We start from the raw sequence: 18,248 nt of genomic DNA, 5'->3' as shown, positions 1-18,248 counted from the left end.
GCAAATCCCCTAAGTCCTTAACTGAAAACTGAGCACTAAGTTGAGTAATCACATTAGCATAAGCAGTAGAGGAAGGTCATGTGACTATTATATCATTTACATAGACTAAGACCAGGACCAAGATAGCTTGGTTAAGAAAAAACAAGCTGTGATCAGATTGAGAAGCTTGAAAACCCATAGATAGTAATGCAGATTGAAGCTTTTTAAACCATGCTCGAGGGGCTTGCTTTAAGCCATAGAGAGACTTTTGCAAATGACAAACATGATGAGGATGAATCTTGATCAATGAAGCTGGAAGGTTGAGACATGTAGACATTTTCCTTTAAGAAGCCATGCAAGAATGCATTGCTTACATCTAGTTGATGCATAAACCAGTTTGATTGAACTGCAAGAGTAAGAAGAATTCTAATAGTTACTGGTTTAGCCATTGGACTAAATATGTCACTATAGTCAATTTTCTATTGCTGATTGTACCTTTTTGCAAGAAGGCGAGCTTTGTACCTGTCCATAGATCCATCAAGTTTTCTTTTGATCCGAAAAACCAACTTACAACCAACAATATTGTAGGTAGAATCAGAAGGTACAAATTTCCAGGTTCCAGTGTTTTGGAGGGCATTAAATTCATCCTGCATTGCAGCTCTCCAATGTGAATACTTGGAGGCTTGAAGATATGTAGATGAGACAAATTATGTGTCAAGATGAGGAGGGAGTGGATGTTTAGTTGTTGTAAAGGCTTTGGGTTTAAAGATCCCTGATTTGGATCGAGTTTGCATAGGGTGAATGGAGACTGTAGATAATGAAGCTGGTGCAATGGTAGGTGCAGGTTTAGGTACGTTAGGAGAACTTGGTGGTGCAGGGTTTGGAATGGGTGAATCAGGTAGGAATGTGGGTGTAGGATTTGAATTTGGAGGGGAGGGAGAACTTGGAGCATTTGTATGAGGTTGAAAGAGTGAGGCAGATTGTGAGATAGGAAGTTGCTGAGAGAGAGAGTAGAGTTTCGAAAAAGTGAGAGAAAATGGGAAAGAATGAGGTGAGGAGGAATATGTGGTTTGTTGTTGTTCAAGAAGGTTGAAATTGTGAAAAAGAAATGTGGCTTCATCAAAATGGACATGTCGAGGTACATAAACTCGATTTGTAGGGGGATCCAAGCATCTATAACCCTTATGAGAGAGGCTATGAGCAACGAAGACACATGGCTTGCTTTTAGGGTCTAGTTTTGACTTAGTATAAGGTTTAAGCCAAGGGAAACAGCTGCAACCAAAAATTCCAAGTTGAGAGTAATCTGGACACTTTTTGAAGAATTGTTCCCATGGTGAAGCTTTAAACACTGAAGGTAGTCTATTGATTAAGTAAACTGCAGTGAGAAAAGCTTCAACCTAGAAATAATGTGGAACCTTAGAAGCAATGAGAAGAGTCCTGGCAGTTTCGACAACATGCAAGTGCTTTCTTTCTGCACAACCATTTTGCTAAAGTGTATGTGGACAACTTAATTAATGTTGAATGCCATGAACAGAAAAATGGTGCTTGAAATCAGAATGAGAAATTCACCCCTTGAATTAGATCTCAAGGTTCCAATTTTATAGCCAGACAAGTTTTCAACAAGTGGTTGAAATTCAATGAAAGTCTGAAATACATTTGATTTGTACTTAAGTGGATACAACCAGTATATTTGGTAAAGTCGTCAACAAAGATGACATAAAACTGAGAGCCACTTATAGGACGCAATAGAGCTGGTCCCTAAACATTTGCATAATCCAACTCCAAAGGTCTAGCTGTATTACAAAGAGAATGCTGAAATGGTAACTTAGCACATTTGCCTAAAACTCAATCTAAACAGAAAAACCGTTGAAGGGAACTAGAAATAGGCAAGGCAGACTTTGAGAGCACAGATTGCAAAGTCTTGAACGTGGGATGCCCTAAATGTTGATGCCAAGTAGTAAGAGAAGCTTTGATTGCAGTATGAGCATGATATGGTGCTGAAAAGTGAGAATATGCATAGAAAGGATACAGACCATGTCGAACATGAGCTCTAAAAAGCATTATCCTCGTAGTAAGATCTTTGACATTAAAGTAAAAAAGATTTAGAGTCAATGAACACCAATTGTCCCGAAGAAACATATTTGCAGAAAGTAGATCATGCTTTAGTTGTGGAACATGCAACACATTGTTTAAATGAAAAGTTGCAGTAGGTGTATGAAGTGAAGTAGAACCAGAATGAAGAATTGGCAAACCTTGGCCATCTCCAATATACACTTTGTCAGGACCATTGTAGGGCTGTGGATTCTAGATATTGTTGAGATTATTGGTCATGTGAAGCTTACGCCGGAGTTAAGCAGCCATGAAGGAGGAGAAGAATTGTTGGTGTTTGCATACATTGCAAGTTTAGCTGGTGGAACTCGACCCTGAAAATTAGGATTCATTTGATTTGAGTAGTCAATAGCAAGATGACCTGGATCTTCATAGATTTGACAAGGATTAGCTTTGAAAGTATTTGTAGAATAACGAAAACCAACACAATTTCTTCCTCGATTGTAAGAATTATTTTTGTAGCTGTTTGATCAATAGCGATTGCCTCCACGATTATAAGAATTGTTATGGCGCTTAGAATTGCCTTTGGTGAAGTTAGAAGAATTGGTGTTCTGAGTAGTGTATGCCTGAGGTGTAGGAAGTAAGGGAGTGAGAGTTGAAGCTGCTTGAATGGAGTTAAGAGCTTGATAAAATTCAGCAGTGGAAGATCCTTGAGCTTGTTTCTTGCGAGCAAGAGTCATTTCTTTATTAAGAAAGAAGCCATGAAGGTCATCAATTGAAGTATCAGCCAATCGAAATTGAACCGAGTCCACAAAAGAATCATATTCGTCAGGGAGACCATTGAGAATAATAAGAAGAAAATCATGATCATTAACCGGAAAGCTAGTCGCAGCAAGAGCATTAGTAATCTCCTTGATGTGCTGCAAGTACTCAAAAATGAAGGGGGAACCTTTAGTAACAAATTGTAAGTTCGTGCGTAGTTGATGAATATGAGAGCGAGAGACACCGCCAAAGTGTTTTTCAAGATTAAGCTAGAGGTTACGCACATATTAAACACCAATTGTGAATGGAATTACATCTTCAAAAAAAGTAGAATTGATCCATATAATGATGTTTTGGATCATTTTCGTACCAAATCTCAAATTCCGGATTCAGAATCGAAGTGAGATTTCCAGAATTATCAATAAGAAATCAAGGCGGTGGAGGCTCAGATCCATTAACGATGCTGGTGAGTTTGTAGCAGCGGAAGATCGGTTCAAAGAGAGATCGTCACACAAGATAATTGTGGCACTTCAGCTTGGTTTGAATCATGCTGCCGATATTGTTGATTGTGATCGAGTTGATCGATGCCTGGATAGAAGAATTAGGGTTTGTGTTCATCGAAGAAGAGTTCAGATTGGCAGTCGTAGGGCACTCAGTGTGCAGTAGAGAAGGATGAAGAGGTTCAATCATTGGAGAAAGGAGTGAGAGGAATTGGCCGCCATGGATGAACACGAAAGAGAATGGAAGCAATCTGTTTGGTAGGTAAGAAAATGCAAGAAAATTTTGCCAAAGTATCAGAAGTCGGAAGACAGAAAGCCTCGTGATACCATATTGACAAATGTTTTCATTCATATCTTAATGATTAAGTTACATAGAGTATTTATAGGAAAGCTAAAAATAACAAACCAAAACAGAAAGGGTAAATTACAAAGGTGACTTTCCTAATTAACTTTTGACAGCTAGTCATTACTATTTACTTTGGAAACTTTCTCTTCACAAGCACATTCCTACGACGAAAGAAGTCTTTGTCGCTAGAAATGTAAAGAAACGATGGTTGTTGTTGCTTAAAGTTTAAAACCACTAGAGCTTGTCATCGCGTCGACACTGGCAACGACTAAATTTTGTTAGGTAGGACTTTGCGTGACTAAGGATTTTTTCGTGTAAACCTTGTTGCAAGGAAATTTTTTCAGTAATATTTTTTAATTATGATATTTTTGTCATTCAAGATGTTATGTGACAAAAGACTTCTTTACGTTAAATCTTATGAGACGAAGGTCACTCATTGCTCAAATGTGTTTTTTAATTTTTTTTTCTCTTTATTTATACTTTTTAATTAAATTACATATTTAAATTATTTTTTTTACTGTTTTAATTAAATTTAAAAAAAATTATATATATATATATATGTATGTATGTATGTATGTATGTACAAGCTGAAATTTTTATTGAATATATAAAAAAAAATAGAAAAGAAGATTATCAAGGTTGCTGGGTGGAGCAGTTGGGAGCTCAAAGGCAGCTGAAGAGCAACTGTTGGCATCAAGAGTTAAAAGTCGGACAATTGGAGGTTGTGTAAGATCTGACCTCGTCTTATCGTCCTAGGCCGCAAGATGGGCATCCTGGGCCGCAAGCTGCTGCTTCAAGTCTGCATTTGCATGCTTTGACATGGCAACATGTCCCGTGCTCTGTCTGGAAGAGAAGGCATCAATGTCACAAGATAGTGCATTCCTCATCCCTCGATAAACCTTACCATGAGAAGGCTAAAAATGTTCATCATGGAAGGAAGATGAGATGTAGATGGAGATGGAGATGGAGATGGAGTGGAGATGGAGTGGAGATGAAGTGGAGATGGAGAGAGAGGTGGAATGGAGAAAAAGATGGAGAGATATGGAGGGAGTGGAATTTGAAGGGATGGAGGAAAGGAGAGGCAGCTGTTGCAATGAGCTTGCAGTTTTGCCTTTCTTGTGACTGAGTATTCTTATAAATGGGCAATCTTTGCACGATGAAGCCTTTGTCGCACAAGGTAAATATCGTTGATTATTACAACTTATCCCTAATTGAATTTAGGTGAGAACCTTTGGGCAACAAAGGTCATATTCGTCGCGCCAAGAACTTTTGCGTGACCAACATGGCTTTCACCGCTCATATACTCTATGCGCGATAAAGGACCTTCGTCGCGCGAGTCATTTATATATATTTTTAATTAATTATATTGACTACTATTTTCTACTAAATTAAATAAAATATTTAAATCGTCTAAGTAAATCAAATGAAGAAAATATTTAAATAAAATACTTAAAGTAAATATTTAATCCAAATACAAATGAAGAAAATATTTAAAGCACCGTCCACAAATGTTAATATACACCGATTACATACTAAAATTTATTCCTCCATAACATCTAAATAAAACATCTATTGCATTGGTGGTGCTTGTACCTCGCAGTCGGCGTTACGCTTCAACTCTTGATAACGCCTCTTAGGTATGTCATCCAGGTAATTCATTAGCTCAGGGTCATTTTCATAAGTAATAAAATCAACTCGTTAAGCACAAAGCATTGGATTATTAATAATTATAATATAATTTAAATCATGAATTATTAAATTACTAATTGACACTTACCGATATCTCATTCAGCAAAGACTTCTTTATTTCGTTCGACACTATTTTAGAACGACCACTTCGTAGGGTAGTGGTTCCACAATAATGCCCCTATGTTGTGGCAAGCATATTGTGCGTCTCTGTCTTGGCTTCCTTAGGCTTGCTTTTCAAACTTGATTCGCTGCCTACCTTCATCAATTATTTGTTCTTTGATCTAGCGAGACATTTTTTTTTTCTTTTTTTTTTTTTTTTTTTTTTTTTGTATTTTTCTGAGGCAAAAACAAAATTTTCAAATCAAACTAAGGAATTCATCAAGTGTCACATCCGGACCCGGGCTCAACTCCACCGTAGCACGATATTGTTCGCTTTGGGCCCCGACCACACCCTCACGGTTTTGTTTATGGGAACTCACACGAGAACTTCCCAGTGGGTCACCCATCCTGGGATTGCTCTCGCGCGAACTCGCTTAACTTCGGAGTTCCTACGGAACCCGAAGCCAATAAGCTCCCAAAAAACCTCATGCTAGGTAGAGATGAGAATATACATATAAGACTTACATGATCCACTCCTCTGGGCAATGTGGGATGTTACAATCCACCCTCCTTAAGGGCCCGACGTCCTCGTCGGCACATATCCGGCCAGGGATTTGCTCTGATACCAAACTCCAAATTGTCACATCACAGGCCGGCCCCCACCACATCCTAGCCTCGACTCCACCGTAGCATGATATTGTCCGCTTTGGGCCCCTACCACACCCTAATGGTTTTGTTTTTGGGAACTCACAAGAGAATTTCCCAACTGAGTCACCCATCCTGGGATTACTCTTGCGCGAACTCGCTTGACTTTGGAGTTCCTACGGAACCCGAAGCCAATGAGCTCCCAAAATGCCTCGTGCTAGGTAGAGATGAGAATATACATATAAGGCTTATAGGATCCACTCCCCTAGGCGATGTGGGATGTTACATCAAGTTTTATTATAATAATCCAATAAATATTTTCAACAACAAAAAACACCATAAAATTCGTAGAAAATTTGGTATTACCTATCCGAGATCCTTCTCCCTCATATCCCTATTTAGTTGGAGCAGTAGCGGAATTGGACACCTATAGCATTATAATTTTCATATATTAAAAAACCCACAACTTATGAGTCACAATTTATAAATTAAAAATAATTATTGAAACAAAATTGTTCTTTATTTGGATATATAAAGACTTACCTTGGAAATTGAAGACTGTTGACAAAAAAATTGTTCTTTATTTGAATATATAAAGACTCACCTTGGAATTGGGATATGAGAGGTTTGGGGAAGAAGAAAAAGTGGGGGTGAGGGGTTTGGTGAAAAGGATGAGGAAAAGGGAGAGCTAATATGAGATTTATAGAACCCTTGAACCCTTTGCGCAACGAAGCACTTATTGTCACAACCTGTCCCAAATTTTGATGATTTTACAAATTTTAAAAGCATGATTTTACGAAATCACCCTAGAGGTAAATGGTTTTTGGCTTTCGTTGATCAGTGTATAGTAAGAAGTATGGAATTCTTTTAGCGTATTGCTGAAGTATTCGACGATATGGGCTCATAGGAGCAAGCAGAAGAGGATTTGAAATTTTGGTTAAAGTTTTACGGAACAGTAACCGAGAAGCATTTTTAGTTTAATTACTATTTATACTTTATATATATATATATATATATATATTATAACCTTATTATTATTTTAAGAGTTGTTAGAAATTTGGAAAAAGAAGAAGAAGATGACTCGAGGAGGAAAAAAAGGATTGGGTGAGTTGCCCAATCAAGAAAGATGAGAGGAGAGAGTTCTAGCGAATCAAGACAAGAGAGAAGAGGAGACTAACCAACCAGAGGAGAGAACATGAGGGAAAAGAGGGAGAAGGAGAATGAGGGGAAGTCAGGTTCCCTTGACCCGTAACCCGTTTTCAACCTGGTCGGCAAACACCTCCCTTTTTGACGATTTTCACCTATTTTTCCGACGAATTGCTTCCAGAAACCTCTTAAGAACTCCTCCACAACCTTCCCTCTATCCATTCCATCTCAAATTTGGAGAGATTTGGCCTTGAAAATGGAGAAATTTGCAATGAGGGGTGTGGCGGCTTTGGCTTTGAATCACCCAAGCCCGAAGCAATTTCTTTCAATTTCCACCACCCATGGAATCCTCTTAAGGCCTAGAACAAAGCCCAAGCAATGGTTGGGATGACGGAGTTGTTTTGGAGTCGGATTGAACACACCCAAAACCTGGGGTTCTGCACGGTTTTGGTGAAATTGAGGTGCTTCCAAGCCAATTTTGCCTTGGCCACAGGTATAAAGTTTACTTTAACCACTGAGATCTTCATTTTTGTAAATTTTGGTAATTTTTGGAAATAGTTGGATTTTCCGACGAGCCGGGGCGGCCGACCGCCACCCACAGCGGCACGTGGCCAGGGGCCCATCAATGTTATTCTTAGGCTAAATGAATTTCCTTGATTTCAGTTTTGGTGATTGTGTAACGTAGATTGATTGTTTGGACCTAAATTCTTTACGTTACGTTACTTGGTGAAAATGTGTGACGATCCAACCACTGGATCGTCACCAAACTTTGAAACGTTGTAATACATAATATTTGAGGATTATAGGTACTTACGGATCGGGAATCCGATTTACGTATCTTCCGAAATCGGAGTTGTAAGTTGATATAATAGAATGTTAACCGTCACTTGGTTTTGGCAATTGACGGAGATCCGACCGTTGGATGGTAATGACATTTTAGGATGTTGTTCTAGAGGTATATTGTAAACCTCTAGAAGTTACGGATCGAAAATCTGAGTTGTGGATCTTTTGGATCAATCTACGTAGTGACGTGTTTTATATAAGTTATATTCTATCGATATGATTTCTGAGGCATGATTTGATGATTGTTCTAAGCGCCGATCATCATGACGCCTTGATATGTTGTGCTAGGGAGTTGTAGGTTAAACTCCAGGTGAGGGGTTTTTTGTTTTCCGTATATACCTATATAAATGAGATTTTTCCTAGAAAATCAATTTAAGTGAAAGTATGTTATAAAATGCCTTGCAATGTATATGCCATTTTATTTATGCATGAGTAGTTGCATATAATTATGAATTGGTAAATATGTATAATTATGATTTAGTGCTGTGGACGCCCATGTAAGTATCAGGTAAGTTTAGATGCTAAGTTTAGGATGTGGAAATTTGATGATGAATATGTTGAGATGTATAGATAGCTCATAAACCTGCACCCCGGTGTTAGTGCTCTCGCCCAGAGTTAGGGCACAGTCTTTCATTGTTGTTCACCTCCCGCACCATATGCTCACCTTGGATCCAAGTTAGGTGCACAAGCTTGTCGTACAGACCACCACATGTGGTTCCGACTTGTAGGTGCACAGTCTTCACGTGATTGTAGCACTAGAGCATATTTATTTTATACCCAGGCTTGTCGTACAGACCATTAGAGGTGGTTCCGACTCGTGTGCAGGATTTGATATGAATTGATATGATGTGAGATTAGTTATGAGCTATAGTTTCAGCCATTCTGATCACACGGTTGACATGTTATTATTTATGATGAGCTATAATCAACCGTACAGGCCACTGAGGTGGATCCGGCTTATGTGATTTGATTTGAGATGCATCACATGTTATAACCTTTCTGTCATATTCGGAGTATGAGCATGGCATACACTCAGTGGCATATTGATAGCATGACTTGAGATATGATTTATGATGAGTATATAAGTATATATGATATTTTTTTGGGAAATTATACAGGTTTTACGGCGAGGGGTTAGAACATTTGAAAAGAGAAAAGGTTTTGAAAAGATTTGTTTTTGCCTACTCACGTGTTTTGTTTTTCGCCCCTCCAGGTTCTAGGTAGCAGAGCTTTGGTGGCCACGAGGAGTTGTCCTACTTGACTGCAAGTAGACGTTCTTATTGCTCTGAATGTGTATTTATACACTTAGACTCGCACTAGCATCATTTCTTAGCTAGTATTGCTAGTGATTCGGTTTTTATTTATTCGTAATTCTATTTATCTTCTTAGCTTCCGTACTGTGCACATGGTTACGTCACTCTCACGTGACGGTCAGCACGCCCTCCTTAGGACGGGGTGTGTCAGTTGGTATCAGAGCCAGGTTGTAATCACGTATATCTTGAGAATTTCTTAGTGTCTTCTGCTAGGACTATACCGCCTCGTAGAGAGCCACGTCATTCAGTTGAGCCTAGTTTTCCTGATATAGCTCAGTTAGGGGAAGCTATTGCTAATGTGATTCAGTCTATTATCCGTCATTTCCAAAGGACTCCTCTTGAGACTATTTTTAAGTTGAAGCTGAATCATTTTATGGGAATGAAGGACCTGAGGGAGGAGGGTGATGGCTTAATTATTTGGAAAAGACGTTTCAGTTTATGCAAGGTTAACGGAATCTTCCTCCCGACAAGTGGGTCGAGACGACTACCTGGGCTTTGGGTCTTGAATCTGCATCCTGGTGGAGACAGAAGGTTATCAATTGATGCCAGATGAAACAGTTGATTTAAAATTGTTTAAAGAGTTGTTTCAGAAAAGGTTTATTCCACTGGCATATATTGATGGTAAGAAGCAAGAGTTTACAAATTTGAGACAAGGAAAGATGACAGCGAATGGGTATTATGGAAAGTTATTGACTTGTCTCGTTACCATTCGGATGTTGCTGCTAATTCGACGAAGATGTTACATCGTTTTAAGCTAGGTAATAAGAAGAAGTGGCGTTCTTTAGCGACCACTACCCATTATATTTCTTACCAAGAGTTTTATGAGATTTTGTTGAGGATTGAGGACTCTGAGAATATGTTCAGCGATAGTGATGAAAAAGAAGAAAAGAATGTGAATCAGAGGAAAGATGACAAAGGTAAAGGTGAGTCATCTCAAGGACCTCGCAAGACTCAGAGTTTCAAAAGAAGTGGGGTTATTTCTAGTTTTTCTTGTAGTGGTTTTAGTACCACTGGTCAGAGGCGAGGTGGTAGATTTACTGGAGATCCTAGATTTCAGAGGCAGGCTGACTCTGGCAGAGGAAATGTACCTTTGTGTCATAGGTACAATAACATACACTTTGGAGAGTGTAGGCGGGATAGCAGTGGATGTTTTACATGTGGATAGATGAGACATAGAGCTGCAAGATGCTTATAATCTTTCAGACTTGATCATGGGCACATTAAACATTCTTGGTTAATTTGCTAGAGTTTTAATTGATTGTGATGTAGAAATTTTATGTTATGGATGATGTTGCCAAAGAAAGTAGTGAATGAGCACGATCGAGGCGTGTATATGTATTTCTCAATGAGGGGCAAGATGGTAATATTGCACCCTCGAGAATCGTTACTTACTTATCGAGACAACAGTGAGTTATCGGTATTACAGGCTGCAGACCGTAATATTAATAACTTATTCGTTGGATTCGTTAAGCAAGTAAATAGATAGGTCATTCTATGTTAGTATTGTGTTTATTCAGGGTATCCATTGATGGTGGAAGATGTTGTTATGCCAGTGAATCTTATCCCGTTATATATGGTGGATTTCGATGTTATTTAGGCACAGATTGGTTGTATTAAAATCGTGACAATATAGATTGCTGCGGGAAATCAGTTACTTTCCATCGTCTTGGATTACCAGAGGGTACTTTTGTGGGTGAGCAAAGTAAAGTGAGGCATGCCATTATTTCTGCTGTGAGAGCAAAGAGGTTGTTATCGAATGGTTGCCAAGGATACTTAGCTCATGTGGTACTAAATGATGTTGCTCTGAGTAGTGTGGAGGATGTTAAAGCGGTTAGACATTTTCCTGATGTTTTCCCTGAGGATTTACCTGGATTGCCGCCAGACGGAGATGTTGAGTTCACCATTGATTTATTTCCAGGTACAGTTATTGTATTATAGAATGACTCCTGCTGAACTAAGGGAATTGGAAAAATTTAGCTACAAAAATTGGTTGATAAAGGTTTCATTCAACCTAGTACGCCACCTTGGGAAACCCCAGTTTTGATTGTGAGGAAGAAAGACGGAACATTAAGACTATGCATTGATTATAGGCAATTGAATCAGGTAACGATTGAGAACCGTTATCCTTTGCCATGGATTGATTATTTTTTTGACCAGCTTAGAGGTGCCTATGTATTTTCAAAGAATGATTTAAGGTCTAGTTATTAACCGTTAAAGATCATCAGTGAGGATGTCCTTAAGATTGCTTTTCGGACTCGTTATGGTGATTATGAGGTCTACAATGATGCTTCTTTGAATGGTCTTGGAAGTGTGTTAATGCAACATGGTAGGGTAATTGCCTATTCCTCACGGTATTTGAAACCTCATGAGATGAATTACCATACTCATGATTTGGAGTTAGCGACTATCATCTTTGCTTTGAAGTTATGGAGACATTATCTTTATGGCGAGAAATGCAAGATTTGTACGGATCATAAAAGTCTCCAGTATCTGTTTACTATGAGGGATATTAATCTTAGGCAACGAAGGTGGATGGAGTTGCTTAGTGATTATGATTGCACGACCAGGGTGACTGTGCAAATTTTGTGACTGATGCACTTAATAGGAAGACTCCAGTGAGAATTAATGCTTGGTATGCTTGCCATGTTCCTCTTCTTACGGATTTGAGATCTACTGGAGTGAAGCTTAAGGTGATAGAACGAGAAGAAGTTTTATTGGCTAATTTCCAGGTCGGGCCAATATTAGTTGATCGTATACTCGATGCCCAAGTGAATGTCGAAGGAACCCAAGAATTAATTGAGGCAAGGAACGAAGGGAAAAAGAAAGACCTCAGAGTTAGAGAATCAGATGGCATGCTTATGCAAGAGAATAAGATGTATGTGCTTAATGATATGGAATTAAAGAAATCAATTTTTGGATGAAGTACATATTTCAGCTTATGCGATACATCCAGGGGGTACTAAGATGTATCATACCCTTCCATTTTACTATCTGCCGGGTGTTAAAAGAGAAATTTCTAAGTATGTAAGTAGGTGTATCATCTGTTATCAGGTTAAAGTGGAAAGAAAGAAGCCTTTTGGATTGATGTAGCCACTTCCCGTTCCACAGTGGAAATGGGAAAATATCACTATGGATTCTGTGTACAAGCTTCCTTGTACACGAAATGGTTATGATGGCATTTGGGTGATAGTTGATCAGCTTACTAAGTCAGCTCATTTTATTCCAGTGAGCGAGAAGTATTCTTTAAGCCGATTAGTTGGAATTGTTTATATCGAAGGTTGTAAAGTACTATGGAATTTCAGTAAGTATCGTCTCGGATCGTGATCCTAGATTTACTTCTAAGCTTTGGATAACGTTTCAGGAGGCTTTGGATACAAGGTTACTTTATAGTACAGCATAACAAATGGGCAATCAGAGAGGACTATTCAGACTTTGAAGGATATGCTGAGATCTTCAGTATTGCAGTTTGGTGACGCTTGGCATAAGGGGTTGGATTGATGGAATTTGCCTACAACAACAGCTTTCATTCGAGTATTTGTATGTCGCTATTTGAGGCACTATAAGGGAAAACTTGTCGTACACCTTTGTGTTGGTCAGAAGTTGGCGAAAGAGTTTTGGTGGGCCCTGAGATTGTGGATGAGACCACTCAGATTGTACAAGTAATTAAGTCTAAAATTCCATTTGAACGAGCATTCCTACCAATTCCATTTGGAGGGGTAGATCCTGTCGATTAACTCGTATTTGAATGCTGTCCAGGATCGACAAAAGAGTTTAGCAGACCGACACGACACTGATTGAGTGTATAATGTAGGCGATTGGTATTTCTAAAACTATCACCTTGGAATGGTGTGGTTCGATTTGAGAAGAAAAGCAAACTAAGTCCTAGTTACATCAGACCTTATGTGATCACCGAGCGAGTCGGTGAAGTTGCTTACAGACTTGAGTTGCTTCCAGAGTTGTTGAAAGTGCACGACGTGTTTCATGTTTCGAAGCTTCGACATTACATTTCAAATTCTTCACAAGTGATACCTCCTCAACCTTTGGAATTTATCCGAATTTGACATATGATGAGGGGCCAGTGACTATTTTGAATTGGAAAGACAAGGTTCTGAGAAATAGACAGTGAGCTTGATGAAAGTTTTATAGAGGAATCATTTAGCGGAATAAGGTACTTAAGAGATCGAGGATCGGATGAGAGAGTTATACCTAAGGTTGTTTTATGATTATTAGTGGATTGTAATTTTTGTTTAAATTTCGAGGACGAAATTTTTAAGGTGGCTAGATTGTCGCAGCCAGTACCAAATTTTTATGATTTTACAAATTTTAAAAGCTTGATTTTACGAAATCACCCTAGAGGTAAAGGGTTTTTGGCTTTCGTTGATCAGTGTATAGTAAGAACTACTGAATTCTTTTAGCATATTGCTGAAGTATTCGACGATATGGGCTCGTAGGAGCAAGCAGAAGAAGATTTGAAATTTTGGTTAAAGTTTTACGGAACAGTAAACCGAGAAGCATTTTTAGTTTAATTACTATTTATACTTTATATATATATATATATATTATAACCTTATTATTATTTTAAGAGTTGTTAGAAATTTGGAAAAAGAAGAAGAAGAGGACTCGGGGAGGAAAAACAGGATTGGGTGAGCTGCCTAATCGGGAAATATGAGAGGAGAGAATTCTGGCGAATCAAGAGAAGAGAGAAGTGGAGACCAACCAACCAGAGGAGAGAACAGGAGGGAAAGGAGAGAGAAGGAGAATAAGGGGAAGTCGGGTTCCCTTGACCCGTAACCCGTTTTCAACCTGGCCGGCAAACACCTCCATTTTCGACGATTTTCACCTATTTTTCTGACGAATTGCTTCTAGAAACCTCTTAAGAACTCCTCCACCACTTTCCCTCTATCCATTCCATTTCAAATTTGGAGAGATTTGGCCTTGAAAATGGAGAAATTTGCAAGGAGGGGTGTGGCGGCTTTGGCTTCGAATCACCCAATCTCGAAGCAATTTCTTTCAATTTCCACCACCCATGGCATCCTCTTGAGGCCTAGAACAAAGCCCAAGCAATGGTTGGGACCACGGAGTTGTTTTGGAGTCGGATTGAACACACCCAAAACCTAGGGTTCCGCACGGTTTTGGTGAAATTGAAGTGCTTCCAAGCCAATTTTGCCTTGGCCACATGTATAAAGTTTACTCTACTCATTGAGATCTTCATTTCTGTAAATTCGGTAATTTTTAGAAATAGTTGGATTTTCCGACGAGCCGGGGGGGTCGACCACCACCCGCAGCGGCACGTGGCCAGGGGGCCGTCAATGTTATTCTTAGGCTAAATGAATTGCCTTGATTTCAGTTTTGGTGATTGTGTAACATAGATTGATTGTTTGGACCTAAATTCTTTACGTTACGTTACCTGGTGAAAATGTGAATTGACGATCCGACCGTTGGATCGTCACCAAACTTTGATACGTTGTAATACGTAATATTTGAGGATTATAGGAACTTACGGATCAGGAATCCGATTTATGGATCTTCCGAAATTGGAGTTGTAAGTTCATATAATAGAATGTTAACCGTCAATTGGTTTTGGCAATTGATGGAGATCCGACCGTTGGATGGTAATGACATTTTAGGATGTTTTTCTAGAGGTATATTGTGAACCTCTGGAAGTTACGGATCAAAAATCTGAGTTGCAGATCTTCTGGATCGATCTACGTAGTGACGTGTTTTATATAAGTTATATTCTATCGATATGATTTTTGAGGCATGATTTGATGATTGTTCTAGACGCCGATCGTCATGACACCTTGATGTGTTGTGCTAGTGAGTTGTAGGGTGAACTCTAGGTGAGTGGGCTTTTGTTTTTCGTATATACCTATACAAATGAGATTTTTCCCAAAAAATCAATTTAAGTGAAAGTATGTTATAAAATGCCTTGCAATGTATATGCCATTTTATTTATGCATGAGTAGTTGCATATAATTATGAATTGGTAAATATGTATAATTATGATTCAGCGTTGTGGACGCCCAGGTAAGTATCAGGTAAGTTTAGATGCTAAGTTTGAGATGTGGAAATTTGATGATGAATATGTTGAGATGTATCGATAGCTCATAAACCTACACCCCGGTGTTAGTGCTCCCGCCCAGAGTTAGGGCACAGTCTTTCACGTGTTGTTCACCTCCCACACCATATGCTCACCTTGGATCCAAGTTAGGTGCACAAGCTTGTCGTACAGACCACTACATGTGGTTCTGACTCGTAGGTGACCTGTATTAATTGCACAGTCTTCACGTGATTGTAGCATTAGAGTATATTTATTTTACACCCATGTTTGTCGTACAGACCACTAGAGGTGGTTCTGACTCGTGTGCAAGATTTGATATGAATTGATATGATGTGAGATTAGTTATGAGCTATAGTTTCAGCCGTGCTGATCATACGGTTGACATGTTATTATTTATGATGAGCTATAATCAACCGTACAAGCCACTGAGGTGGATCCGGCTTATGTGATTTGATTTGAGATGCATCACCTGTTATTACCTTTTTGTCATATTCAGAGTATGAGCATGGCATACACTCAATGGCATATTGATAGCATGACTTGAGATATGATTTATGATGAGTATATAAGTATATATGCTATTTTTCTGGGAAATTATACAGGTTTTACGGCGAGGGGTTAGAACATTTGAAAAGAGAAAAGGTTTTGAAAAGATTTGTTTTTGCCCACTTACGCATTTTGTTTTTCGCCCCTCCAGGTTCTAGGTAGCAGAGCTTTGGTGGCCACAAGGAATCCAACATAGTTCTGACAGAATTCACAAAAGTAGGATTCACCTTCGGGTGTTATATCTTAGTAATTGTCCTACTTGACTGCAACTAGACGTTCTTATTGCTCTGAATGTGTATTTATACACTTAGACTCGCACTAGCGTCATTTCTTAGCTAGTATTGCTAGTGATTCGGTTTTTATTTATTCGTAATTCTATATATCTTCTTAGCTTCCGTACTGTGCACATGGTTTCGTCACTCTCACGTGACGGCCAACACGCCCTCTTTAGGACGGGGTGTGTCACTTATGGCGCAAAGTTTACAATAATTTCTCCACCTTAAATGTCTCACCTACCATCTCAAATCACTTTATGTGACGAAAGACCTTGTCACGCAAGTTTGACTTGACAAGTGCTCCCTCACGCAATAAAATGTTCATCGCGCGACATATTGGTGTTAAATCTAATTTTTTTTGCATTTTTTTGCCAGAGATTGTATGATGAATTGTTCCCTTCATTGTGCGAAGTCTTCTTGCGTGACGAATATCTTCGTCGTCCAAAGTTTTTAATATTTTTTTTGTAGCCATAACGACTTCCTGTGACAACACGGGTACTTTGTTGCACAAAGGCCACTTACACGACGAAGGGTTTCGTCACCAAAAAGTTTTGTCGAGCAAGTAGTTTTTTCTACCTCTGTTGTTTTGACATTTTTTAACTTCCTTAGGGTTTACAAAATTGATTCGAACTTGGATTTAGTGCAAATGATGCGAGAATTATACGCACACAAATTAAACCCTCTTTTTATCAATTGTAGTAAGTATGTAAGTAGGGATCGTTCTGGACCGGGGATTAGGAGGGATTGTTAATCACTTGGATTTGACTCAAAAACGTAAAATAAAGTTTAAAACACTATACTAGACTCAAAGAATGCAAAACTAAACTTTAAAACACTAAGACAAACCAAAAGACTCAAAATACTTTAAAAACACAAACTAAATTGATTTCTAATTAAATTGAACAATAAAGTAAAGGGGGGATTGTGTTTGGAAGAGATTAAATTAAATGGACAAATTGTAATTAACGGCAGAATGTAAATATGAATGTGATGAAAATATGGATGGAAGCTAGAAGGTTCTTCTCCACACATGTTACACTTGCATACAAGATTGATTTTCAGTTGGTCTTTCGATAAATTATGAAACTCAACACTCCGGGTTAATTAGGTCCGCTTAAATTAACCGTCAAGTTCTCCTTAAGTTAATGAATTGGATGGGTTTGCGCAACGCAATTCACAACATTCTCCAAAAGTCCTTTACGTGAAAAGCACAATAAAGATACAATCAAAGATCATTAAGCATTATGAAAACTATAAGTGTTGACGAGGCCTTCGTTACTATGATGAGCATGAAACTAGTGCCAAGAATTCATTTAACGCGATTGTTTATAAGCAACCTCCACTACTTGTGAATATAAGTTCATAACTATTAGGTGAAACTCACTTATATTCTAGCCTCATATTCATGCATGAAAATTAAGCGTGCACTCTCAATAAACATACATAAATAAGTTATCAATCAAACGGTTAAACAAATTGAATCCACAACTTATGAAATTCCAACCAAAGGTAATCAATTCATATTGCAAGCATAAACATATATTTTGAATCACCCCCTAGCTAAAGGGGGTTTAGTTCCTCATACGTACAAGACAAAGAGAATTGAAATTAAACATTGAAATCAAAGAAACACCTAAACATTCCAACAACTCAAACTTGAATTGTATGAACGTTTAGGCCCTCTTATCTTCCTCTTCGTTGCGGAACAAGGACTAAGGATAGGTTTTGGGGTGGTGTGAAGTGTTTTGGAGGAATGGGGAGTGGTTGGAGTGGCTGCAATGGAGGAGAAAAACTGCAGAAAATGGAAGGGGATGCACGGCATAGAATGGGCAGTTTTGTGTTGGTGTGTTGTGTGATTGTTTTGTGGTGAATGGAATGAATTGTATGAATGCAATGCATGGTTTTATAGGGAGAGAATGGATGGGAGAACATGTGAATGGCAGCTAGGAATGATTAAAGAAGGGAATGCATGTGTAATGACAACTAGATTGGTTG

The 18,248-nt window shown here is 38.6% G+C and overlaps 1 protein-coding gene across 1 annotated transcript; it reads right to left on the bottom strand.

Moving 5' to 3' along the window:
* Nucleotides 1–2,558: 2,558 nt before the first annotated feature.
* LOC137717117 (uncharacterized) lies at nt 2,559–5,295 on the bottom strand. The gene is made up of 2 exons (XM_068456422.1): nt 5,230–5,295; nt 2,559–2,948 (listed from the first exon to the last, which is right to left on the bottom strand). Exons 1-2 carry the CDS (start codon nt 5,293–5,295, stop codon nt 2,559–2,561), a joined length of 456 nt encoding a protein of 151 aa, XP_068312523.1.
* Between the last annotated feature and the right edge of the window lie 12,953 nt (nt 5,296–18,248).

Source organism: Pyrus communis, chromosome 15 (genome assembly GCF_963583255.1).
Source record: "Pyrus communis chromosome 15, drPyrComm1.1, whole genome shotgun sequence".
Classification (NCBI taxonomy): Eukaryota; Viridiplantae; Streptophyta; class Magnoliopsida; order Rosales; family Rosaceae; genus Pyrus; species Pyrus communis.
The sequence above is the reverse complement of the archived record's forward strand: the minus strand, read 5'-3'. Positions and strand labels throughout refer to the sequence as shown.